At 49.2% G+C, this 26,793-nt stretch overlaps 3 protein-coding genes across 7 annotated transcripts in view; 2 read left to right on the top strand and 1 right to left on the bottom strand.

Moving 5' to 3' along the window:
• Nucleotides 1-15,313, top strand: part of PRR30 (proline rich 30) — a 43,303-nt gene extending 27,990 nt beyond the window's left edge. Inside the window, exons 2-3 of the mRNA XM_045883949.3 lie at nt 11,128-11,187; nt 11,440-15,313. Coding sequence (XP_045739905.1) covers nt 11,788-13,002 — 1,215 coding nt within the window. The 5' untranslated portion in view covers nt 11,128-11,187; nt 11,440-11,787 and the 3' untranslated portion in view covers nt 13,003-15,313. The remainder of the gene's footprint in view (nt 1-11,127; nt 11,188-11,439) is intronic.
• PREB (prolactin regulatory element binding) overlaps nt 1-19,854 on the top strand; it is a 47,843-nt gene extending 27,989 nt beyond the window's left edge. The window contains exons 1-9 of one of the 5 annotated variants that reach the window (XM_045884252.3): nt 16,048-16,388; nt 16,990-17,182; nt 17,351-17,571; nt 17,749-17,829; nt 17,929-18,053; nt 18,256-18,429; nt 18,573-18,645; nt 18,834-18,993; nt 19,158-19,854. In XM_045884252.3, coding sequence (XP_045740208.1) covers nt 16,254-16,388; nt 16,990-17,182; nt 17,351-17,571; nt 17,749-17,829; nt 17,929-18,053; nt 18,256-18,429; nt 18,573-18,645; nt 18,834-18,993; nt 19,158-19,252 — 1,257 coding nt within the window. In that variant the 5' untranslated portion in view covers nt 16,048-16,253 and the 3' untranslated portion in view covers nt 19,253-19,854. Of the gene's footprint in view, nt 1-16,046; nt 16,389-16,989; nt 17,183-17,350; nt 17,572-17,748; nt 17,830-17,928; nt 18,054-18,255; nt 18,430-18,572; nt 18,646-18,833; nt 18,994-19,157 lie in introns of those variants that run through there. The other 4 variants (XM_064571984.1, XM_064571983.1, XM_045884253.2 and 1 more) reach the window with 4 other exon arrangements.
• On the bottom strand, nt 19,799-25,168 carry ABHD1 (abhydrolase domain containing 1). Its single transcript, XM_045883948.1, is given in 10 exon segments — nt 19,799-20,041; nt 20,043-20,086; nt 20,212-20,377; nt 20,474-20,522; nt 20,683-20,856; nt 20,983-21,095; nt 21,254-21,299; nt 21,498-21,680; nt 22,247-22,407; nt 25,055-25,168. Coding segments are annotated over 10 exon segments (1,293 nt in total).
• Nucleotides 25,169-26,793: the final 1,625 nt, after the last annotated feature.

The following is a 26,793-nucleotide window of genomic DNA, read 5'->3' as shown; positions in this document are numbered from 1 at the left end:
TTCATTTTTCTCCATATAGGGAGACTCTTTTCCCAACATCATCTGCTAAACAGTCCATTCTCTCTCCCTGCTCAGTTACAGTTCCTACTTTATCATATAATAATTTCCCATATTTATACATTGGTCAATTTCTGAGTTCTCTATTCTGTCCTGCTGATCATTTCGTCTATGTTTGAGCTAATAGCACACTGCTTTTATTGTTAATAACTTTGTAGCATGTCTTATTATTTGGTAGGGTAAAACTCCCCTCTTTACTCTTATTTTTCAAGGTTGACTTAGTTATTTCTGGACCCTTATTTTTTCATTTAGGTTTTAGAGAAAGTTCATTGGGTTCCTAAAAAATTTAACTGAAATTTATTGGGATTTTGTTGAATACATGGGTTGATTTGAGGAGAATTGCTGTCTTTATACTTTTGAGTCAAACATTCTAAGAACATGAAATGTCTCTCATTTTAAACATCTTTTATATCCTTTATTAATTGTATAGTTTACTCCATGAATGTCTGTGTATTCTTGCCTCAGTGAAATAGTTCACAGTTTTGTTGAACTAAGTAGTTCATAGTTTTTATTGCTCTTGCAAATGCTCTTATTCTATTCTATTTTCTAGTTGATGATGGCCGCTATACAGAAATGCTAGCAAATTTTTAAAGTTTGTCTTGAATCCAGCAACCTTGCTGAACTTTCTTATTAGTCTTAAAACTGTTGCTTCCATTGGCTTTTCTAAGTAGATTAAAAAAATCACAATTCTATTTCTTCCTTTCCAATCTTTATACTTGTTTCTTTTTCTTTCCTTAGAGCATTGACTTGTGCTTTTGATACTATGTTAACCGGAAGGAGTGATAGCAGGCACCCTTTCTTCCCCTAACGCTATGTAGAATGTATCTAGAATTTCTCCATTAGGCATAATATTTGCTGTAGGCTTTTGATATATAACCTTTACCAAGTTAAGGAAGTATTGGTCTAGTCCTTGTTTGCTGAGAGGTTTTTTGGTGTTTTTTTAAAGTCATAAGTAGGTGTAGAACTTTATCAAATGCTTTTTCTGCATCAACTGAGATACAATCATGATTTTTCTCCCTCGTCTATTAATATGTTAAATTATTTTGTTGTATTTTCTGACGATAAATCTTGCTTGAGTTCCTATGATAAATCCCATCTGCTTGTGATTAATTTATTTAAAATACACTCTCTGATTCATATAGTTAATATGTTGTTTAGGATTTTTACAGCCATCTCACAAGTGAAATGAGATTCTAATTTTCTTCTCTTTAACTGTCATTATTTGGTTTTGGGATCAAGGTTACACTAACCTCGTAAAATGAGCTGGGGAGCTCTCACTCTTCTACTTCAACTTTTTACATAAGATAGAAATTAACCCTTTTTTGAAGTCTGGTAAAACTTACTTGTAAAACCACCAGGCCTAGTTTTCCTTTGGTGAAGAGGGGAAGAAATGTTAACTTTCCCCTTAATTTCTTTGGTACTTAATATTTTATATTTTTCTATGAATTTAGCCATTTCATTCAGGAATTCAAACACTTTAATGTACAAAATGCTCTTTATGTCTCTAAGGAAATGAGAAAAAAAACAGAAGTCCTATTCAGCAGAAGTTTTCTTTCAAAAAGGTAGGCATTTCTCAGCCTTGAGAAGAACAGTGTAGAACTCTGAGAATGGCCAGGCAGTTTGCCCAGGAACAACACTTGGCCCACAAAATGGGCATGGCCTTGGATCGCTGGTAAAACCCAAAGTTCCAGTGACTCTAACAGACCAATGGTTCTGTGGCTGGACAGGCAAGATAAGACTGATTTGGGGCGCCTGGGTGGCTCAGTCAGTTAAGTGTCCAACTCTTGATTTTGACTCAGGTCATGATCTCAGGGTTGTGAAATCAAGCCCCGAATTGGGCCCCCTGCTGAGCATGGAACCTGCTTAAGATTTTCTCTTTCCCCCTCTCTCTGCCCAGCCCCCACCCCTGCTCATGCGAGTTCTCACTCGCGCGCTCTCTCTCAAAAAAAAAAAAAAAAGAGGAAGCATGTCTATGGAAAGTACAGCCCCTTCAGGGGCAGACATCATTCTAATCTTGAGAGAACTGCACATCAGGACCTCAGGACAGAAGAATGGCATTTTGAAGGATAGAGCAAAAACATGTTTTTCAGACATAACAGAACTGTCTTTTGTCCTCCCATATATATGTAGCTACCCTGATGGTATTAGATGCCAGCCTTTCAGTGATGAGCCAAAACATCAACAGGGGCTCCCATCCCAAGATCTTCAGACCAGGTTCAAAAAGCTACCCACAGAAAACTCTAGGGAACTCACTGGGCAGTCCAGAGTTTCTTTCATTCTAACCATCTGTGAGATGAGGAGTAGCCCATGGAATGAATGGTCGGTATTCCTGGGCTTTCAGTTTAATATTCTTTCTTAGAAGTCATTAAGTTGTTGCTAAGGCAGACCTCTCCCAGAAACTTCCATCTGAAATTTAATCAGGTCGGTGCCAAAGTCAAACGTAGAGGGGAATCCACGGAAACCCTTGCCAGATGGTAAACGGGTATCATCTCTTTCCTTCTGTAGGAACTTACCTATCAGAGAAGGAGGGAGATCTGACTCCAAATTTTCTGAGTGTTGGCAGGACACGGAGTAGGAAGGAAGAAGGTATTAAAGCTCAAGGCCATGTGGAAAGAGATCTTCTTGTGCCAAGTGTCTTTTCAGAGTTAGATGACCTGGACACCCTCAGGGAGCTCCTCCACCTGAAGGCTCAGTCCTCAGAAGGACCTCAAGGTCATGGTCAGATGAACCTGGGACTCTCAGGCTATCACCTCCGTGTTGCGTCCACAGCAGGGATGTTGGTATATAAAGGAAAATTTACACAGCAAAAAACAGTGTCCACAAAGCCCCAAGTGGTGAACTAGGAGAGAGTGAGACTGATGTACAAGGAGGGGTGCTTCCTGGCCAGAAGGTGCAGAGACCATTTCTAGCACTCCGTCATCTTCAAGCTGATCTTCAAGGTAGCTGGGTTCTGCATGGTGGAACTCGTGTCCAGGGCACGGCTCAGGTCCATGCTGTGCCTGGCTTCCTCTGTGGCACGGTACCACCTGGATGCATGTATGTGGGCGGCTCTGTGAAATGGAACTTTGTCGCCACCTTATGCTTCATCTTCAGTGGCCGGGCCATGGATATAACAGGGCAGGTTCTGCCACCGTGGTCTGAGTGGGCTTCATGGAGCACACAGGCAGCAGATGGGTGAAGGCTCAGCTTCTCTATCATGTACTGGCTTTTGAAGTTGGTCTGGGATCTCTAGTTCTTGGGTCGGACACAGGCACAGTACTGGGAACTAGTCCAACTCATGGAAGTTGGGCCTCATGGCTTCTCCTTGGCCTCTAGTGCTGATGACAGGTTCTCTTTTTCCTGGGTTTTGTTTCAGCACAGCGCCATCAGCCCCCACTGTCACAGGCTACGGCAGAAGCCCAGACGCCTTCCCATTTGGGTGGGATTGGCTCTCATGAAGGTATAGAGAGAAAGTGGATGTAGAGTAAGATCATCTTCCCCTCGGAACGTGAGCCCCATCTCTCAAGAGCTGTTAATTACACTTGGAACAATGACTTCTTGGATACTGATTGTCCCTTTGAAAAAGAAGTGCTTGGCAAGCTCAGGATCCTTCTGCTAGGCAGTGGGGCCAGTGGGAGGGGACAAGAGCAGCCTTCCTCCTCCCCTTCTAGAACAGTCACTCATACTTCTCCTAGTACCTCGAGTGTTATAGAGGTGCCCTAGAAGTTTCACTACTACTATGGGAGCCCCCTTTTCTTTCTTTTTCTTTTCTTTTTTAAAGATTTTATTTATTTGACAGAGAGAGAGACAGTGAGAGAGGGAACACCAGCAGGGGGAGTGGGAGAGGGAGAAGCAGGCTTCCTGCTGAGCAGGGAGCCCAATGTGGGGCTCAATCCCAGGCCCCGGGATCATGACTTGAGCCGAAGGCAGACACTTAGCGACTGAGTCACCCAGGCGCCCTGGGAGCCCTCTTTTCTTATTTTTAAATTTCCATTGTCTCTAGATACTTTCTCTCTCTCTCTCTTTTTTTTTGTTCTGTGTTTTATTTGCACCTAACTCTCTTTTTGTTCTTCATAAGTGTTACCAGAAGTATGCTTAGCTTATCTATCTTTTCAAGGACCAGACTTTCTTTTTTTAATACTCTATATATTTAAAAAAATTATTTATAAAAAATTGTGACATAACATAAAATGTACCATTTTAACAATTTTAAGTGTACAGTTCAGGGCCATTTAGTACATTTACACTGTTGTGCAAACATGACTGACATCCATTCACAGAACATTTGTCACCTTGCAAAATTGAAATTTTTTTTTAGATTTAGTTATTTATTTATATTAGAGAGAGTGAGAGAGCATGAGTGGTGGAGGGGAGAGGCAGAGAGAGAAGTAGGCTCCCCGCTGAGCAGGGAACCGATGTGGGGCTCGATCCCAGGACCCCGGGATCATGACCTGAGCCGAGGGCAGATGCCACAGAATTGAAATTCTATACTCATTAAACAATAACTTCCCATTCTCCCTACCCCATCCCACACCTGGCAACCACCATTGAACTTTCTGTGTCTGTGAATTTGACTATTCTAAGCATCTCATATGAGTAGAATCTTACAGTATTTGTCCTTTTGTGTCTGGTTTATTTCACTTAGAGCATCCACAAGGTTCATCCATGTTGCAGCATGTGTCAGAATTTCCTTCCTCTTTAAGGCTGAATAATACTCCATTGTAGATACACATTTTGTTTAAAGATTATTTATTGTCAGAGACAGGGAGAGAGAGAGCACAAGCAGGGGGAGCAGTAGAGGGAGAGGGAGAAGCAGACTCCCTGCTGAGCAGGGAGCCCAATTCGGACTCCATCCCAGGACCCCGGGATCACCACATGAGCCGAAGGCAGCTGCTTAACAGACTGAGACACCCAGGCGCCCCCTACATCTTGTTTATCCGTTCATCGGTCAATGGACATTTTGGGTTGTTCCTACCTTTCAGCTACTGTGAATAATGCTGCTGTGAACTTGGGTGTACAAGTATCTCTTTTGGGTACATACCCAGAAGTGGAATTGCTGCATCGTGTGGTAATTTTATTTTTAATTTTTCTAGGAACTGTTGCGCTGTTTTCCATAGTAGCTATACCATTTTATGTTCCCACCAGTGGTGCACAGGGGTTCCAGTTTCTCCACATCCTTGCCAACACTTGTTATTTTCTTGTCTCTGTTTTGTAATTGCCATCCTAATGCATGTGACTGTATAGTATTTTTAAGTGTCAATTTCATTTATTTTTAGTCTTCTCATTTTTGTTTTCTTCCTTCTCATTTCTTCACTTTTCCCCTAGTGTTCATTTTTTCCAACTTCTTGAGAAGACAGCTTGGTTGGTTTATCTTAAAGTTTATTGTGTTTTGCTAAATGATAAGAGGAACAATGGAACAAGAAGACAATCATCATAAGCATATTCTTGTATCTAGTAACAGCCCCCAAAATAATCAAGTGACAACTGACAGAAATGCAGGAATAGATGAATCAATTAGAGTTGATCTTTACGTACTCCTTTTAGTAACTGATAGATTACATAGAGATACCTAAGCCAAGATACTGAATGATAGCTAATAAACTCAAGATACTAGATATATCCAAAATATAGGACAAACAGTGAATATCCCCGGAGAGAGTAAAAATAGGAAGACTGTCAAGGCTAATTTTTAAATTTTACCTGTATACTTCTGTATTGTTCGGATTTTTATTTACTTATTTCTTTAAAGATTTTTATTTATTTATTTATTTATATGACAGAGAGAGACAGTGAGAGGGGGAACACAAGCAGGGGGAGTGGGAGAGGGAGAAACAGGCTTCCCGCGGAGCAGGGAGCCCGACGCAGGGCTCAGTCCCAGGACCCTGGGATCATGACCAGAGCTGAAGGCAGACGCTTAACGACTGAGCCACCCAGGCGCCCCTTGTTTGGATTTTTAAATAAAGATTTTATTTATTTATTTGAGAGAGAGAGCACACGCAAGAGAGCAAGAGAGAGCACAAGCGGGGCGGGGGGTTGGTGCAGAGGAAGAGGGACAAGCAGACCCCAGGTGAGCAGGGAACCTGATGCAGGGCTTGATTCCAGGACCCCAGGATCATGACTCAAGCTGAAGGCAGATGCTTAACCTACAACCACCCAGGTGCCCCTATTTGTAGAATTTGTGTATTATTTGTATACCTCAAAGAACAATAAGAGATGAAAGGCAAAAAAAGCAATAGTGGTTCAACTGGCTGGCTCACATTTTCCACCATCATATTTAGTCAAAGCCTTGATGAAATCAAAATATATAGGGAGGGGCACCTGGCTGGCTCAGTCAGAAGAGCATGTTGAGAGCGCATGAAGAGGGCGCCATGAGCCCCATGTTGGGTGTAGAGATTACTTAAATAAATAAACTTTTATTTTTTAATTTTTTAAGATTTTATTTATTTATTAGAGAGAGAGAGCAGAAGAGGGGCAGAGGGAGAGGGGGAGAGAGAGAGAGAGAGAGAGAATCTCCAACAGACTCCATGCTGAGTGCGGAGCCGGATCCCACGACCCTGAGATGAGGACCAGAGCTGAAATCAAGAATCCGACACTCAACTAGCTGAGCCACTCAGGCACCCCAAATAAATAAACTTAAAAAAAAATACATAGGGATTATTACAATTCCCAAATTATAAAACTCATTTACAAAGTAGGAAATAAAAGCAATGTGGGAAAATACATATGATAAGTACTTAAGGACTATATTTAGTTCCTACAAGCACTTGGGTATAAGGTACATTGCATTGCTGAACTGCAAAAGCAACTCACCATGGGTCAGAGCACAGGTACGTAGATTTCAATTCCCATCTAGCAAGTTTCTTTGGTAGCTAGTTTGAGAGAATGTGTCAATCCACTTTGGAAGAGTAAGAAAAGAAGGGTCATAGGGTACCTGGGTGGCTCAGATGGTTAAGCATCTGCCTTCGGCTCAGGTCATGATCCCAGGGTCCTGGCTCAGCGGGAAGCCTGCTTCTCCCTCTCACTCTGTCTCTCCCCCTCTTCATGCGCTCTCTCTCTCTGTATCTCTCTGACTAAAATGAATTAAAAAAAAGAAAGAAAAGAAGGGTTGGAGGGGCAAATCCAGGCATACTCATCCCAGCACTGTACAGAAAAGGTAGAACTTTGCTCTCAACATTATTTGAGTATTTCTATTGACGTGAATGAAACTAACTCTCTTAGCTTGGTGCCATTAGGCAATTAATTCATTAATTTACTCAACTTCCCTTCTTCTGAGACCAAGCATCAAACATCTTTCTGACTCCCAGGCAGGTCTAGCTCCATGATTTTAGAATACTGATGATATTGAAAGCAATAAGTCAGTCCCCGCAACTCTGATTTCTCATAGTAAATCAATGATGTGGATTCTGATCACATTTTGTCTTCTCGAATACCTAGACTATAGAGAGAGAATATGTGAATTATTTTCCATTTGTGTGAGCTACTTTTTTAAAATTGGCATTCTGGGGCGCCTGGGTAGCTCAGTTGGTTAAGCGACTGCCTTCGGCTCAGGTCATGATCTTGGAGTCCCTGGATCGAGTCCCGCATCGGGCTCCCTGCTCTGCAGGGGAGTCTGCTTCTCCCTCCGACCCTCCCCCCTCTCATGTGCTCTCTCTCATTCTCTCTCTCAAATAAATAAATAAAATCTTTTAAAAAATAAATATATAAATAAAAATAAAATTGGCATTCTGGCACTTACTTTAGGCTGTTGTGTTTTAGTTGGCATGGTCAAGAGCACATTTCTCATCCTGGAAAGTAAAAGTCCAGATATAATTGTTTTCCCCAATGACATAGCAAACATGCCACTTCCAGATGGCCCTTACTTTACTTGAACCAAGTACTTTATAATTTACTTTACTTGAACCAACTCTGTCCTTTGTGATCATCAGTTTCTTTTCTAAGAGGTTACATACATTCTATTTAATAATCCAGTTGAAAATTTTCCTAGCAAACTAGAAACTGATTTGAGATCCTAGAATTTGTTTCCCCCCCTTTTTTAATATTTACCTATCTGCAGTATCTGACACCTCTCTTATAATTATGATTTCTCCATGAATACTCAAGGTAGTTCTGCAAACAGCCCCTTCCTACTGTGTCATATGTACAGCTCAAACAGAAAAGAAAAGAAAAAATTGCCAAGGTTAAATTTTCTTAAGTAATTTTCAATTTACCCATTCATTCATCTATCCTCTTAAGAAACATGTACAGATTTCTGGAAAGAGTATGCTATATAGCATTTGAAAGAAATAAAACACAGTGTTCTTGCCTAGGATTGGGGAAGTGGAGGGTGGAAAGAGTGTGTGGTAGATAATATCTATAACAGGAAACAACTAGCAAACTCAAACAAGTTCATTACAATATCACATTTCCAACTTGGACTCCAAGTGCTTAGAGAACCTCTACTCACTTGGTCAATAAAATTTTACTAAGCATAGAGTAATTAACACAAACTAAGGGAGAGATTGGTTAGTGCAAATTGAAGTTATTATAGAAATTTTTGTTTGAACAGCAATCTTCAATTTGGGGTCCTCATACCCCTAGGGGAACATGAATATTTTCCAAGAGGACCCAAGTTCTAGGGTGACCAATTGTCCCAGTTTATCCAGAACTGTCTTGGTTTTAGCACTAAAAGTCTCATGTCCCAGGAAGTCCCTCAGTCCCTAAGGCTGGATCTCAACTTACCTATTTCCTCCTCTCTAAAACTGATGTGCCCGAGATTTTGCCTGGTTTTCCTTTCCCACCACCCACCTTTTCATAAGTGCCCATCTCTCACTTTATACAAGCTGTGACTCCTACTCATTCCTAAATTTATTATGACTTGCCCGGACTCAATAAACCTCCAGGGCACCTAAAAAAAAAAAAAAAAAAAAAAAAAGACAATTAGAAATATATATTTTTAAAGAATTTTATTTATTTGAAAGAGAGAGAGCTCGAGCAGGGGTGGGGGTGGGGGGGAGAGGCAAAGGGAGAAGCAGGCTCCTCGTTGAGCAGGGAGCCCGACGCAGGGCTTGATCCCAGGACCCTGGGATCATGACCTGAGCCAAAGGCAGTTAACAGACTGACCACCCAGGCACCCTGACATTTAGAAATATTGATATGGGCACAGCCTTCTTTAATATAGGCATCATAGCTCCTTGGAAGGGCATCTCATCTTTCAGTCACATATTGTGATGGTTAATTTTACGTGTTAATTTGACTGGGCCATGGGGTGCCCATATATTTAGTTAAACATTATTTTTGCGTGTGTCTGTGAGGGTGTTTCTGGATGAGATTAATGTTTGAACTGGTAAACTGAGTGAAGCAACTTGACTCCCTATTGTGGGTGAGCCTCATCCAGTCATTGAAGGTCTGAATAGAACAACAAAGGCAGAGTAAGGGAGAATTCACTCTTGCTGCCTGGTTATCTTCAAGCTGGGGTATCAGTTTTCTCTTGCCTTTGGACTCAGATTTGGACTGGAACTGACACCATCAGCTCTCCTGGTTCTCAGGCCTTTGGACTTGGGCCGGAACTATGCCATTACCTCTCCTGGTATCTAGCTTGCTGACTGCAGACCTTCGGACTTCTCAGCCTCCATAGATACATGAGCCGATTCCTTATAATAAATCTCTTACCTGTCTATCTAGCTATCTATCGCTATACATAAATATACACAACTGTATGTCAATAAGAATAGATGACTTAAATGAAACAGATACTTTTTTGGAAAGACACCAATAGGATATATCTGTAACTATCATTTATCTATCTAGATATAGATACTAGCCAAAGGAAGAACATGCTTAGATATGTGATAGTTGCGTAACCTGTGAGTAAACTAGAAAACAGTAAATTGCACACTTTAAATGGGTGGAATTTATGGTGTGTGAGTTATACTCACTAAAGCTGTTGAGAAAATAGTTATTAAAACATAGAAGTATATCCCAAGGGCGGAAATGGTATAGAGCATGAGCCACTGCTCAGAAAGCTGTTTTCTTTTTTTTTTTAAAGATTTTATTTATTTATTCATGAGAGACAGAGAGGCAGAGGGAGAAGCAGGCTCCCAAGGAGCAGGAAGCCCGATGCGGGACTCGATCCCAGGACCCTGAGATCATGACCTGAGCCGAAGGCAGACGCTTAACCATCTGAGCCACCCAGGCGCCCAGAAAGCTGTTTTCTTAAACAGGGCTTTGAAGAGAAAGCCCAGCTGAGAGAGGCCTTTGGAGAGAACCCCAGATGTAGGAGGCGGTGGGAACTGTGAAAAATACGGGCAGAGAGGAGGGGGGAGGTTAGGTCCTGACGGGGAAACCAAGTGCCCCCAAAGAATTTTGTCTGCTTTAGTTTTGTTTTGTTTTTTTAAGATTTTATTTATTTATTCGACAGAGAGAGACACAGCGAGAGAGGGAACACAGCAGGGAGGGGCAGAGGGAGAGGGAGAACCGGACTCCCCGCCAAGCAGGGAGCCCGATGCAGGGCTCGGTCCCAGGACCCTGGGATCATGACCTGAGCCGAAGGCAGACGCTTAACGACTGAGCCACCCAAGCACCCTGTCTGCTTTAGTTTTGTCAAGGGCCAGCCTTTGGATGATCTCTGAAGGAAGGTCCTAGAGCCTTGAGGAGAGTGTGTTATGTCAGCACCTGACCTTTGTGACATAGGCAGGAGATGCCAGGCAGAGCTGCCCCCCAGGGAATGGGGCTCATAGCTCCCGAGGGGGGCAGCAACGCCGCCGCTTAGACAAAGTTCAGTCTCCCAGAACTTTTCACCAGCTGGCCCCACGGCTGCTGGTCGTGCTGCTCCCACTGCTGGGCGTGCTGAGGGCCCGGCCAAGGCAGAGGACATCAGCATCAGGGGTGACAAGGAGTCAGGCAAACCGGACGGGCAGGAAACCAGGATGCTTGCAGAATCCCTGACTCAGGTTTAGGGGAGCAAAAATCTGTAACAGAAGACCTCCTCCTGGCTGGAGGACCACCGAGGGCAAGGTTCGGACAGAAATCTGGGTCAGAGTGAGTTTAGGGTGACAGATGCTGGGGACGGAGGGGGTGTGGCCACCATTTTGTGACTGTCCCTCTCTCTCCCAGGTTCCTCACTGCTAAAGTGCCTTGTGAAACACAGCTCACAGCTCAGAGGAACCCTCATTGGTAAGAGCTCACAGCACCAGAACACAATTTCTAGTCCCACCTCAGCGGCCATCCTCAAGCCCCCTCCTCCACCTCCGTTCTACCTGCCCCCCCCCCCCCCGCCATTCTTCTCATCTCTCACCTTCCCTGGAGCATTTTGCCAGCTCTTCTGATCCCAAAGGTGCAAGGATTTAGGGTCTTGGTAAATCAGTCTTCAGAGCCAGAAGTGGACCAATTCTCCCAATATCTCCGATTCTGTTCCTTTCTCTACAGGTCCTTTGGGCTGTGTCTTCCTCCCTAGCTCACCCAGACGATTGATGCTGTCCCTCAGCTCCCAAGAGGCAGCTCTGATTCTCCATCCCTATACATCCCTCATCAATGGCTGACTGCAAAGTGAGAGGCCAAGTTTAGACCCAAGCTCCCACCCAGACACTCAGAGAGCCTAGTGCTACAGGCCTGGGTGGCTCCTTGTCCTGGCATCAACAGCTGCACCAACCCTGGGCTGGAGCCACAGAAGGCCCTGATTTCTCAGCCAGGTCTGGCCTCCGAGATACTGGTCCTGATTCTGCCAGGTCTCTCGTCTCTGGTCTTGAGGCCCCAGTCCCTTCTGAATTCAAGGCAATGTTGCCTCAAAACAAGGACCAGGTGCTGCTACAGAACGCAGCGCCCCCTGGGCGCCCCCCTCTGAGCCCCTCACAACTTGTGGACTCCTCATCCAGCAACCTACAGCCTCTGCCTCCCCAGCGACCACCCCCTCTCTCCCACTCTCCTTGCTCCCCTCCGCCACGGTCCCACTCTCTAGGCTCCCATTTCTACTCTTCTGACTCAAATTCTGACTTTATCCTACACCCTTATTCTTCCTCTCTCCCAAGCTCCCCCAGTTTCTTTCATCAGAATTACTTCTCTCTTTCCCACCCCCCCTCTTCCTCTCCCTCCCACCGGCCATACCCCTCCCCTACTCACACGCATCCCTCCTCTCCCTCTCAGCTACAGAACACCTCTCTCCCCCACTCTCATTGCCAGTCTCCTTCCCCCCCAGGAGACTGCCCTAGCTCCACCGTCACTTCCCCGACCCCCAGCCTACCTTCTGGTGGGGTCCACTCAAACAGGCAGACATGGCCCTGGCATCACTACGGGGACACCGGCTCCCCTGGGGCGGTGGGAGAATGCGTGGCAAGCGAGAGGGACCCTGCAGAGTTCCGGGACCCAGGAGCCCTGGCCCAGGCCCTGGTGGTCCATCTGGGGCACCGGCGCATCGCACACGACCTGCGGTTACTGCTTTTGCAGCGCCTGTGGCTTGGCAGGACTGGCCAGGCCCCCGTTGTAGAATATCCCATATGCCTGCTGTGCCTCAAGCCCCGCAGCCCCTCTTGCCCCATCCCCAGGTACAGGACTGGACCCCGGCTGCTTGCCTTCCCCCAGCTACTGCCCTGTGCCCAGGGCCAGGAATCCGGACCACTCCGCATAGGCATTGGCTTTGGCCTCCGCCTGCCTCGGGGCCAGGCCAGGGCCTTGCATCTTTTGCCAGAAAGAAAGCCAGAGGAAGCAGGGCCTCAGGGCAAGGCTGTTCAGGCCCATGGATATCAAACCCGGGCATCCCAGGCTCCAGCAGCTCAGGCAGCAGTGGCTCAGGCGTGGACCCCTCCAGCCCGCGGCACATCCTCCCAGGCCGCGAGTCTCAGATCTACAGGCCTCCAGTCACCAAACTCTATGTGCTTCTCAGGGCCTCTACCTCAGGCACCCAAACAAGCCACTGTCTCCCTGAAACCCAGGCCTTTCTCTGCGTCCAAGGGGCCTGCCTCTCCAGAGCCCATTCTCCGAGAGTCACCACCCTAGTTCCAGAGCCAAGGAGGCTCTCTGGAGCACCTCCTCCGAGCCCTGCTGCCCCTACCAGGCCCCCGATCTTGGGGAGTCCCCGAGACACCCTGAAGGGCTGGCTGGCAGGAGGTCAGGTGTGTTCTCCAGCCTTGAACCCTGGGAGCCCCTTATGGAGTCTGCTCTCTCCTGGCTGAAGAAGATGAAGGGCACCCTTAGATCCCATTCAGCCTATAGTGTATCAATAAAGCCCGACCCTGCAAAACTTGTGTTAGTGTCTGATGTGGAAATGTTGGGGTTTGGAGTGAACAGTCAAGAAAGAAGTCTTGAGACGCCTTTGGTGCAAAAAGGTGGTTTTATTAAAGCACAGGGACAGGACCTGTGGGCAGAAGGAGCTGCCCTGGAGTTGTGAGGAGTGGCTGATTATATACTTTCAAGTTGGGAGGGGGTTAGGGATAGCGTAAGTCTCTAAGGAATTTTGGAAGCAAGGTTTCCAGGACCTTGAGGGGACTAGCTATTGTTAGGAAAAGGTCATTTATTACTGTCTAATAAAATGTTAGTCATGAGACCCTTCAGATGTTTATCAGTGGGCCATATGCTTGGAGGATGATCGCTAACATATATCTTGGGGTTAGAGATAAAGGAAGTTTTCAAAGGAATTTTTATTTGTTAAAGGAGACTTCCAGGATCCTGCAAGTTGGGATAATGTTAAGCTAAGGTTGCCTTTGCCTCTAGCGAAGTATTAACATTGAGGCAGTGGAGTTTCTAGGGGAAGGTCACCGCCTCGCCTGTCTCAAGGACTTGTCAGTGGGCTGTTAAGTTATAAAGAAATCTAATTTTTTCTTTTGCCTTCATTTCCCACATTGATGGAGGATAGTCGGAAGGCAGGCAGGCAGGGGTAAGCGCCCCCCATCCCCCTCTGTCCTAAGAGGAAACCACCCTTAAAAGGAAAAAGCCCCCATTCTGTTATTCTAGGCTTTACTCAGTGCCCCAGCTTTAAGTCTTCCAACTGGGAGGATTTACAACTTTAGAAAGGAAGGGAATGGCCTTGGGTGTCCTAACCCAGGCCCCGGGGGGAGAGGGGGCAGGTCAACAGCCAGTGGGATATTTAAGCTAAGAGCTTGATCTAGTGGCCTGTGGCTGGCCAGCATGCCTTAAGGCAGTGGCGGCCCCGCCCTCTTGATCCCTGAAGGCTACTATGAAACACCACCCTGGAAGGAGCCCTCCACCCTTTCCCACGTGAACAATTACCTGATAGGTAGATGAGCGTGTGGACAAAAAACCTGATTGGGTGACAGTCCCATGGAGGGTTAATCAGATTAAAACAGCTCCACCAAATCACCCATAAAAACCCCTAGGTTTAACCACCAAATTGGGTCCCCTCCCTCTCAGGAGCTCTGTTAAACTTTGCTGCCCACCACTCGTCGTCTGGTCTACCTCTTCATTCTTTAAAGTGGCATGACCAAGAACTGTGGGCACTAAAGGAAAGGAAAGCTTGCAACAAACATCGGTGTCCTGCTGAGCAGACATAGTGGGTAGCTGAACCTACTGGGGACCACAACTAAACAAGGGGAGGCGGAGGGGGCACCTGGGTGGCTCAGTTGTTGAGCGTCTGCCTTCGGCTCAGGTCATGATCCCAGGGTCCTGGGATGGAGCCCGACATCAGGCTCCCTGCTCAGCGGGAAGCCTGCTTCTTCCTCTCCCACTCCCCCTGCTTGTGTTCCCTCTCTCGCTGTCTCTCTGTGAAATAAACAAAATCTTTAAAAAAAATAAACAAGGGGAGGCGGAGAGTCAAACAGGGTGACCAAGAGAGTAGGTGCCATGTATCTGAGGAGGGCATGGGGTCCATAAGGCCTGAGCACCTGAGATGTGCAGACAGCTCTGCGGGGCCCTTTACATATTTAATTCAATCTGGTGGGACAGACAACAGCATTCCCAAAGATGAAGCCACTGGGCTCCTTCCTCTGAGTGCACCTTAGGTTAACAAGAATGCTCACTTAGGCAGCCGGGGGAGCAGCAAGAGGTGTCTCCTTGAAGGGACCGGCATTCCTAGGGTTCACTTGCAGAGAAACATTAAGAGTCTGATGTTGAAGATCAGAAACCCAAGGGACCCACCTCTTCAGGAAGATGGAAATGCCAGGCAGAAAAGAGACCTGCCCTGCCTGGGAGACAAGTTGCCTCCCTCTGAGGGTGTCAGCAGGGAGCAGCCCCCTCCCAAACCCTTGAATGCTGTTGTGTGCAGAGCCACAAGAATGGCCAACTCTCAAATCTGCCAGCCACAGGGGATAGGTGTTTGGTTGAGGTAAATAGCGGTTTCCTTGAACCAGGAAGTGGTGGGGAGTCTGGGTGGCTCAGTTGGTTGGGCGACTGCCTTCGGCTCAGGTCATGGTCCTGGAGTCCCGGGATCGAGTCCCGCATCGGGCTCCCTGCTCGGCAGGGAGTCTGCTTCCCCCTCTGACCCTCCCCCCCCCCCATGCTCTCTCTCATTCTCTCTCAAAATAAAAAAAAAAAAAAAAAAAAAGCAGGAAGTGGTGGATTGAGGATTTGAAGCCAGTTTTATTTTAAAGTCCACTCTGCCTCCATTAAAAGGCAAAAGACACAGTTCATGTTGAATTTCCAAGGTGTGTGACCTGCAACAAATCACTCCCTCTCTGAGATAAAAGGTAAGGACTGAGCTTGTGTATCACTCCTGAAATGGGGACAGCCGTAACCAAGGATTTTTAAGTCATCTCTACATCCAACCTGGGGCTCAAAGCTCAAATTTATAATCCTGAGATCAAGAGTCACATGCTCTACCAACTGAGCAAGTCAAGAGCCCCCACAGATTTATTAAAGGTTTGCTAGCATCCCTTAACTTTTATTAGCTCCCCTCCTCCTCCGGAATCACCAAGCCGAGCCCCTGGAAGAAGAGCAAGCCCTCCGGCCCCGCACAAACATGGTGGAGGCTGACGTCACAAGGGGGACGGAATCCTGAGGGGGGTGTTGGCTCACCGGCCCGCTAGTGCTGACGCGTATTGGCGGTCCTGCGCCTGCGCAAGGAGAGCAGCGGGCTAGGTGCGCGTGCGCACTGCGCGACAGCCAGACCCAGTTAAGACCGGCAGCGGAAGTCCGGTTCCCTGAGTGTCGTTTTGGCAAATCTGTGGGTTAGAGTTTTGGCACCTCGGAGGGTGTGACAGAATCCTCCTGGGGGCCACGGGACCAAGTTAAATAGCGGCCGGGACGGGCATGTCCCAGGTGCCGCAGTACGTACAGTGAAGCGCGCCGCGAGCAGGATGGGCCGGCGACGGGCGCCAGAGCTGTACCGGGCCCCGTTCCCGTTGTATGCGCTTCAGGTCGACCCCAGTACGGGGCTGCTCATCGCTGCAGGCGGAGGAGGTGCTGCCAAGACGGGCATAAAGAATGGCGTGGTGAGAGCTCAGGGCCACTGGGGCCGGGTCACGCCAGGGGTGATGGTGGTAGGGGATCTTGGGAATGGCCGCATCTCAAGCTTCAGACCTTACCTCTCCCCGGTGGGAAGTCTAGGCTTTTCGGGCGCCCCGGTGCGAATTTCAGCTAAGAACTTACTCACCAGGAACTCCTAAGATAGAGTAAAAATACACAGCGCCGCTTAGGCAGGAACTTAGGCTTCAACTCGAGCTCAAGAGCAGCCCCAGGGGTCTTATCCTGAACTTTTCTGGGGAGGCCGCAAAGACTTGTCCCACTGCTGGAGAGCAGTGGCAGGAGTGCTGCATTTGGCCTTTAGGCTGGGTTTCTTCACTCCTCTGAGGGTCACCCTATTATTTTGTAAACTGGAGGTATTAATCCCAACCCTCCTTGCTGTACAGATTTGTGCGGTTGAAAGAAAGAAACCAAGAGAGGGAAAGAAGCAAGCAGGCTGGAAAAAGCCTTTTAAAGTAGAAAGTGCAGTAATCAAAGGGGTAGGGCTTTAGACTGTAAGATGTAAGTTTGCCCTTGAGGTGCTCTCTGGGCACCCCTGAACCTTGCTCATCCTGGTTCTCTCTTCCACAGCACTTTCTACAGCTAGAGCAGATTAACGGGCGCCTGAGTGCCTCTTTGCTACACTCCCATGACACAGAGACACGGGCTACCATGAACATGGCGCTGGCTGGTAACATCCTTGCCGCAGGGCAGGATGCCCACTGTCAGCTCCTGCGCTTCCAGACCCATCAGCAGAAGGGCAAAACCAAGGCAGAGAAGGCAGGTGAGAAGCTCCCTCTTTCGCTTTGGGGAAAGGGTTAAATGAGTAAGATCACTTATTTTGGTTTCTTAAAGAAATGGGGCAGGAAGAAGCCGGATGTTCACTACTAGGGAGGAGACCAGTACTACTTACTGTAGAAGCCTGGAACCTGGCAGGCTCTTTGTATTGCAGGTTGCAAGGAGCAGGGGCCTCGACAGAGGAAGGGGGCAGCCCCAGTGGAGAAGAAGTCTGGAGCTGAAACCCACCAGGAGAGGATAGAACTCAGTGTAGAGAATTTGCAAGCGGTGCAGACAGACTTCAGCCCTGATCCGTTTCAGAAAGTTGTATGCTTCAACCACGATAACACCCTGCTTGCCACTGGAGGGACGGATGGCTACGTTCGTATCTGGAAGGTATGATTTGGGGGATTAGGGGATCAGTGTCGATAGCAACAAGGCCAGAATTGTGAGAAACCGAACATGGGTTTTGGGAGACTTGTGAGTGAAGCCTGCACTGAGTGGCAGAGACGGGTGGGGATCGTGGCGCCTTGCCAGGTACCTGGGGTAACCATGCTGGTGGTTTGGCTGCAGGTACCCAGCCTAGAGAAAGTTCTGGAGTTCAGAGCCCACGAAGGAGAGATTGAGGACCTGGCTTTGGGGCCTGATGGCAAGGTGAGGAAGTGAGAGGATGGAGAAACTAGATGATGATGCTGCTTGTCCAGTAGGTGGATCCCCTAACTGTCCATCCTTGGAATCTTGATTCCTGACTAGTTGGTAACTGTGGGCTGGGACCTTAAGGCCTCCGTGTGGCAGAAGGATCAGCTGGTGACACAGCTGCAGTGGCAAGAGAATGGACCCACCTTTTCTAACACGCCTTACCGCTACCAGGCCTGCAGGTGTGAGACCCCAGAGGGTAGCTAAAAGAGGCACAGCCTAGATGTGGTGGGGGAGTGGGAAAACACTGGGGGGAAGCTGGGGAGGATTGCAACCTTGGTGGGTATTACCCCAGGCCTGACCAGGGTACAGGAGGGTACAGACCTCTGAGAAGGGCTAGGCAGGCCCCGGGAGCTGAACAGCCTCTCCGCCTGGCCCCCCCAGGTTTGGGCAGGTTCCAGACCAACCTACCAGGCTGCGACTCTTCACAGTGCAGATTCCCCACAAGCGTCTGCGCCAGCCCCCACCCTGCTACCTCACAGCCTGGGATGGCTCCACCTTCCTGCCCCTTCGGACCAAGTCCTGTGGCCATGAAGTCATCTCCTGCCTTAGTGTCAGGTGTGAGACAGTGGTGGCTTGACTGCTCGCAGGGTGCCTGGGGGAGCTCGGGCAGGTGTCTGGTCTGACGCGCTGAAGACCACTGTTAGCGAATTTTGCTGCACAGGCCTCCAGAACAGTGAACACTTCATTGTTTGTTGCAGTGACTCGGGTACCTTCCTAGGCCTGGGCACGGTCACCGGCTCTGTGGCCATCTACATAGCTTTCTCTCTCCAGGTAAGGCGTAGAGGTGGGCGCAGCCCTGAGGGCTCTCGAGGGGGAGAATCTAGACCTGCTTCAATCTAAGTGTGCAGGAAGGAGTCTGGCCCAGCCCATAGAGGGAAGGCCGTCTGGGGACAGGGAGCATGTTTTCCAGAAGGCATGTTTCCAACTAGGCCTTCCCTCACTAGTTCTTCTGTCTCCAGCGCCTCTACTATGTGAAGGAGGCTCATGGCATTGTTGTGACGGATGTGGCCTTTCTACCTGAGAAGGGTCGTGGTCCAGAGCTCCTTGGGTTCCATGAAACTGCCCTGTTCTCTGTGGCTGTGGATAGTCGTTGCCAGCTGCACCTGCTGCCCTCGCGGAGTGAGTCATTGGGGTGGGGGGTACCTACCTCTAGCTATAGCATAAACTTGCCCCTCTGGAGAATGGGCTGCTTATCTGTAGCCATCTGCCCCCTTCTTAAACGGTTCTGTTCTTAGGGCTGTGAATCACTTTGCCTGCTGACTTCTTTCCTTACCCTTGTGCAGGGAGTGTTCCTGTCTGGTTGTTGCTCCTGTTATGTGTCGGGCTTATTGTTATGACCATCGTGCTGCTCCAGGGTGTCTTCCCAGGTTTTCTTTAGCCTTCATGCTCCTGGGGAATCAGGGGTGTGGACACCGCCATCTTCTATACCAGAGTGGAGGCCTGGACCCCGTTGCTTACCCTACCTGGGTCCACAGTTGGGGTTGCTTCTGATGAGACTGATGGGCACTGCCTGCCCCGCCCAGTGAAAGCTTGGCTATGGCCCTGTGTGACTCTGAGTCCTGGGAACCCTTCATTCTTCATGGATCCACCCAGGACAGTGGTACCTGCAACCCAGGCCATGCCACCTGCATCTTTCCCTCTGCCTAACAGAGGCTCCAGAGTTGAGCTTGTCCTCTCTCCAGAAATATGTGAGGATGCCCAAGAACCCGGAGGTACTGCTGTCCATCAGTTGCTCTTCACATGAGCCCCTCGTGTTTGCTGGGGCAGGCTCTGGCCTGGGACTTGCAGTTAGGGAAGAAAGGGGCAAAAGGACGACCCAAGCTGTCGTGTCTGGGTCCAGCTGGTAGCTCCAAGCCAGCTTGGCTACAGACACAGTAAGTTCCTGGATGGCCTACCCTAACCTTGAGGAAAGGGAAAATGAACCTCAGACTGTTCTTCGGGAAAAGTTGATATTTAATAAATAAGCGAAGACTGAATTAAGACCCCGGTGGTACTCCTGTCCGCTCTTGCCTCTCTTGGAAGGAGAGAGACCACTGAGGTTGAGCAGCTCCGCCGAGTGCTGGAAGACGGCTTTGGCATACTGATGCAGGAGGCGGGTCATGTAGCAGTGCTGCCAGGGGAACAGCCCTTGCAGGAAGCCAGTGTGGCCACCCCGGGCTGTGATGAGCCCGTGCCACGTGGGCAGAGCGTTGGGCAGCCTGTAGGGGAAGGGCTTGGGGAGGGTTGGAGAGGAGGTCAGGAACCCGGGCCTTTCCTGAGAGCCCAGGCGCGCTCCACTTGCACCTTGTGGCCCATTTTCCCTGGGGCCTCTAAAGCATCCAGATTCAGGCTGCTCACCATGGATTGGGGAAAAGGGGTCGTCAGCTGCATTGAGGCAGAGCACAGGGGTCTGGATGGCATCTACCTTGGTTCTTGGGCTTGCTGTTTGGTAGTAGGTAACACAGTCTTGATATCCGAAGGCCACAGTTGTATAGCGCTCATCAAACTGGTGGATGGTGCAGGCCTGCCCGGGGTAGAGGGTGGGGTAGGCTAAGATGAGGCTAGGGAGAAGAAGATATTAAACAACTTTGGGCAGGGGGTGGTGGTTGAAAGACTATACCTGTAGCACGAAGTCTACATTCACCGCCTTTTCCATTACTTTTCTATTTCTGCAAAAGAGCTCATAGAGGTTTGCCTTGCCTGGACCTGACCCTGTCTGTCTCATGAGTGAGCAAACCCAGATAAAGAACTGACCTGAGCACTGGGAGAACCTGGTATGTCCGCCATCCCTCCCTGTCTGCTGCCGCCTCCCACTTGCCAAGACCCTACCGGTTCACAATGTGGCAGAGCTCAGCAGTGAGGCACTGATTGAAGAGCAGCAAGTTGAGTGGGGTCTCCAGGGAGCGGGTGGTCTCAGAGGAATCCCAGCACGCAGATGGAGTCAGTGCCGCCACCAGCCCCGAAGCCTGCCCTGTTCGTGCTAGGTGGTTCAGCACTAATATCCTGACGGACCAGGGGCCACGAAAGAAGGGTTGCATTAGTGAGCAGGGACAGAGGAGAGGGGAAGAGGACATGGAGGAGGAAACAAAGGAAGACTGGGCCTGTGGGTCAAGCCCAGGCAACCTTTACCCTCCAAGAGAGATGCCCACGGCCAGCAGTGGAGCTCGGGAGTAGCGGTGCTTTATGTGGTTCACGACTATCTCCAGATCTTCAGTGTTGTTGGCAGAAAAGGCCCTGTGGGTCTGAGGCAAACCAGATCATTGGGTAGGGAGGGAGGCCATGGCCTGAAGGCAGAAAGATGGAAGGAGCATGGAAGGAGGACAGGTAGGTAGAACCCCAGGGTCAGGGATCTCTTAAGGGAGTCGGGGGAAGGGCTACGATGAGGAAGGAGGGTACTCACCAGCAGTTCTTCCCCACGGCAGCCCCGGTTACTAAATACAACAGCTCTGTGGCACACACAGGTACATCTCAGCCAGACCCTCTCTAGAAGCCCCACTCACCTTCTGGTAGCCTTCAGAAAGACCCCAGGGAGAAGGTGCCCTTCATATAGTGCCTTCTCCCCAGAGGTCTCAGGGTCTTCATTGACCTCCCTGTTACAAGTTCTCAGACACGACCCACTTCCTCTGGACTTGGCCCATCCTTACCTATAACCATCCCTCAGAGCTTGGTTGGCCAGTTGGAAGATCTAGGAGTCCTGGCTACTGCCTGTGATGCCAGGAAGCAGTAATACAATGGGCTGGGTAGTAGGGTCAGGGTACTGACTGCTGCCACACTGGCCAGCCCAGTCTAGCAGGAACTGGCCTCCATCTGGGGTGTGGAGGACTTCACTGTGGTTGGGAGAAAAGGGCACACAAAGATACTATTAGGAGTTCCATGTACTTCGAAAGGTTTACCTCTCTTCCCCAACAAACAACTCCCAAACCTTCCCATTGGCATCATTTGAGGGCATATGTTATGCAAGACATTAAGATCCTAACAAGGTATGGGGCGCCTGGGTGGCTCAGTCAGTTAAGCGTCTGCCTTCGGCTCAGGTCATGATCCCGGGGTCCTGGGATCGAGCCCCGCGTCGGGCTCCCTGCTCAGTGGGGAGTCTGCTTCTCCCTCTGCCCCCGGCCCTGCTTGTGCTCTCTCTCTCTCTCTCTCTCTCATATGCTCTCTCTCTCAAATAAAATCTTTAAAAAAAAAAAAAGACCATAACAAGGTGTAATGGGACATAAATGATTAAATGCTACCTCATGGTCGAGCAATTAAATAGGCCTTCCATATAGCCACTCTGATTGTTGCCCCCAGCACAGCGGGGTAGATGGGGCAAAGATTACCTTCAGTTTAAAGAAGGAAGACAGGATTCCCTTGTAGGTGCAGCCTCACGTTTACCCCTTCTGTCCCTTCCTACCTCCAGTAAGGGACTGGAGGCTGAGACTGCAGGAAGACTCGGAAGGTGGTTTGGAGCTGCCCCTCAAAACACCACAGCGTAGGGTAGCAAACCTCCAGGGTGACTGGACAGTGTTGCTCCAGGAGGGCCAGAAACCAGGACCCAGTCACCAGTTGAGGCCTCTGCAACCACAACACAGTCTGCCTCACTCCCCTGGTGTCTGCAAGGCCAGTGAGACGCCCGACACCAGCGTGACGCCTCTCCAGAGGCCAGCCTCCGGCGGTGAGAAGTCTAGCACACTTCGGCCCGGAACGGCCAAGTCACTTCTGTGAACACAGTCCCGCCAGAGCCCTCAGGAACTCCAGTCCTGGAGTGCCACCTCCCTGGCCTGACTCTGAACGGACTCAGTGCCAGGGCTGGGAGCTGCTGCAGCTGACCGAGTGCTGACTCTCCCACTCCGCCTATCCGTGCCCCAGCCCCAGTTTGGAGAGAGCAGGTAATATACGTTGCCCAGCTGACTCCTTGTGGAAAGGGCTGGCGTCCCCGTCAGAGGCTGAAGAAGTACAGCACCATTCCGTCTGTGGCTTTTGCTCTGCAGTTGAATTATCCACACTGGCATCTTCCTAAGACTAGCTCTGGCCATGCTGGCTCCTGGCTTTAGCACCCCATTGCCACATACTCATGTTCCCTACAGCGTGTGCTCACAGCTGAATGGCTTCGACCACAGCACCTCATTTTCTTAGTCATGGGGCTTGCTGTTAGAGCATACTCCAAAGGAGGAATAGTCCCGATGGGAACAGATTTTTCTCTCCTTTTATGCCAGCCAGAGGGAAGGTAACAATGGCAGGGACATACAGGTCAGTGGGGGAGTTGGCCCTGACTTTAAACGCCTCTGCTGGTTCTTCTGGATGCACATCAAGTGAGAGAGGGCCTAGCCACATGGCTTACGAAAGAGGGGTGTGCTGTAGAAAGCCAAAAGGCCTCAGGCTCAAGAAATAGAAATTGCATTTCTGTTGCGAGCCCTAAGGAACCTGATGATCAGATTTCTAGGTCTTCTGCAGGCCAGTACTCACAAAAGGCTGGGTAAATTATGAACTAGAGAGGCCAAGTTGTTCATGCCACTGTCTCGAGATGTGACTTGTACCCTGCTCCTTAAGCCCTGGAATAATGATGCTTGTGATTCATTGTGTGCTATGCGCAGGTACTAGGCTAAGCCCAACCTTAGGGGCTAGGATATTTGTAAGTGAAGAAACTATGGTTCAGATGAAGTTGTTTGCCCAAAGTCACACAGCAAGCAAGAGGCAAAGTGGAATTTGCAATTAATGGTGTTACTACCAATACTAGTAGGTAAAATTTGTTGAGTGCGCAGGTTTCAAGCATTGTGCTGAGCACTTTACATGATTATATCCTGTGATTTTCACAACAGTTCTTTGGCATAGATCCTGTGGTTCCCCCATGGGAACAGGTTTGAATGTTGAATAAATTATCTTGCCAAAGACAGCTAGAGGTGGAGCTGGGATTCAAACCCAGGTATGACTCTAGAGCTCATGCTCTTAGTCACTGTACTCTATTACCTCCTCATTGCCAGGATTTTGAGTTACCAATTTATGGAATCCTTGATCAAACAGCTCAGCAGTGTAGAACAGATTAGGTCACAGGTTAATTTCATTTTAGCTCTAGTGAAGAGTTTCTTGACTCATTTCTTGAGAATCAATTAGTAATATGCCATTGGTCTCTGTGGATGAATCAATACTAGTCCATTACCATGCTGGACCATCCAAACTCCTCAGGACTTCCAGAATGCACTTCCTGCATTTTAACCAGTATTTGGAAGTCAAGGAAGGGTTTGTAATATAAAGAGGCAGAGGTCTCTGACTTCTTTGTGGCTGGTTGCAAGCAAAGGAAAATGGTTAGTTAAGGTGAGCTCTGGTTTGAAATGACTGACTTTTGAAATTAGGCATGGAAGGTAAGATTTATAGGGTACTGTGAGGTTTGGATCTTTTATTAAGGCAGACAGTACATGCAAATGTAAAAAGCTCTGAAAATAGAAGTCTAGGCAACATTTAAATTCCCTATAGATCTTTTTTAAGGGCTTGAATCAATTGGTTTTATATTAGACTCAGTTACCTAGAACAGTTTAATGAAGATTAAAAAGATTTAGATTTTTCTGGATATGTAAATTAATGTATTTTATCTGAATTTCAGTGAAAAATCTCTTCAGACTTGCCCACTGCAGCATATATACATGGAGAGCCTAGAAGTTAAAACAGGGCAGAATGAACGACAGGGTTATCCATTAGTCCTGAGCTAGGCAGGGAACCTCCCCCAGCCTGTGAGAGAAGCAAGGCCCTACTAAGCTGATGAGGTGGTGGGAGTTAGCCAGAGCCACACAGGCCTCCAGTTCCTTTATTCGGTGAAGCTAGTGAGAAACTCAGCTAGACTGCCTTTTTAGAAGAGGAAAGCATCTCCCTGACACCTTGGGATGCCTTCCACCCCGCCCTTCCCCAGATGTCTGCCCACATCCTAGGGAGCAGCACCCCCCCCCCCCCCCCCCCGGTGCCTGAAAGGCCGAACTGGTACGGGGAGCCTACGGGATGCAGAGAATCTAGGCAGGCAAAGAACCGACTCTCCGTTAGGTGATGAGAGCAAAGCAGAACCCTGCTGCGGCACGCGGCAGGGCTGGTGGTGGGGTGGGAGCATCAGATTGCACCTGTTGCGGGAGGCGCAATCGTGCCACCTCCCACAAAGGGCTCGAGCCCCTGGCTGGAAGCTGCTCCTTAGGCCCGAGGATCCTAAACCCGCCGGCCAGAGCCCTGGACCCGCACCCGCCTGGGGCACATATCTCCAGTAGTAGCCCAAGTAGAGGGTGGCGCCAAGACCTAAAAGCAGGGAGAAAGGCTCTGTCCAGGTGCCATTCTGAGGGCTCTGGGAGGAGCTCGGCATCTTGGGTGGTTGGGTCCCGACCTCCCGACCCTCAAGTTCTTGACTGGCTCCAGCGCCCGGCCCCGCCCGTTCCAGGCCATCGGCCGGCAGGTGCGGGGTCCGGGCCCCGCCCACCTCCACTGGGCCCCGCGGCGGGCGTGGTGAGGGGCGGTGCCGGGACCTCGCGGGCCGCCGAGCGGAGCCGAGTCACCTGCTAATGGCCTCCCCGCCCCATCGCCCGGGTCGCGCGCCCGGGCGCCTCCTGCTTCCGCCTCGCGGTCACCGGCGGTGCCGCCCCTGGCGAGGACTAGCGGCCTCCCCCCCCCCCGCCGCCATCTTGGTGAGAGGTGCCTCCAGCGCCTTCTTCAAACCCTGCCCCGGCCGCGCGAGTTGGGCAGCCTGGGCACGGTCCCCAGTCACTGGCACACAGGACACAGCCCCTCCTGTGGTGGCTTCCTGTGACCTCCCCACTCAGGACACGGCCACTCACCTTGTGAAAACGCTCTACAGTCCCACCGTGTTCAGCCATTCAGTGGTCTTCCCATACTGGGCGCAGTCATTCACACCGTGACACCCCACACTGTCACACAGGTTTCAGCTATTGAGTGCATGGCATTCCACACAGAGTCTCACACACACACAGGTTACAGTCACTCACACAGTGTCACTCTGCACTGTCTCATCTAATCCCTGTCAGGTAAGCAGGACGGATATGTACTCATCACCCACTTTGTACCAGGCACTAGGGATGCCCCGGGGTTGGTGTTCCCTGTCATCACATTCCTGGAATGTGGAAATAAATATATAATTTAACAGAGCAGTGGTTTGCAACCTTGACTGAAGATTAGAATCATCTGGGAGTTTTAAAAAACTACCAGCGCCCAGGCCTCACCCCCTGCTATAGTTGGTCTGGAGAGGAGTCTGGATGTCAATATAACCTAGACGTTCTCTGGAAGATTCAAATGTGTAGTCGGGGTTGAACCCCTGTCATAGGGCATGGGGCTAGGTAAGGGAAGTACAGCTGCAGTGGGAGCACTGAGGAGGGTGCCCAAAATGACGATACACTTAAGGTGAAACCAAAAAATGAGTAGGAGTTTCCCAGGCAAAGGAGAGGTGGGGAGAGAACAGTTTCAGGAGCAGAAACAGCATAAGCAAAAGCCTGGATGTGAGAGACTTCTTAAAGGAAACAAAAGAAATCTCGTGTGTCTGGGGCATACGAGTTGGTCAAGAATCAAGCTGTGAGCAGCTACACAAAGGATGTTAGAGTTTGGGGCGCCTTAGGCTCAGGTCATGATCCCAGGATCCTGGGATCGAGCCCCACGTCGGGCTCCCTGCTCTGCGGGAAGCCTGCTTCTCCCTCTCCCACTCCCCCTGCTTGTGTTCCCTCTCTCGCCGCCTCTCTCTCTCTCTGTCAAATAAATAAATAAATAAAATCTAAAAAAAAAAAAAGGGATGTTAGAGTTTAAACAAAGGGTGGAGGAAAGCCACCAAAGGGTTTTACGAAGGGGTGGGTGACATGACCGGAATTGTGTTTTAGAAGAATCATTCAGGCAACTTGGAGAATGGATTGGAGGAGGCTGAGAAAGGAAACAGGCCAGTTAGGCTGTTAAGAGAATTTTGGAATGGCAGATGGCAGCCTGGCCTGG

The sequence above is a fragment of the Mirounga angustirostris genome, unplaced genomic scaffold, assembly GCF_029215605.1.
Source record: "Mirounga angustirostris isolate CCGP_5_RB_7025 unplaced genomic scaffold, mMirAng1.0.hap1 SCAF_10, whole genome shotgun sequence".
NCBI classification, from domain to species: Eukaryota; Metazoa; Chordata; class Mammalia; order Carnivora; family Phocidae; genus Mirounga; species Mirounga angustirostris.
This window is presented reverse-complemented; position numbering and strand designations above follow the sequence as displayed.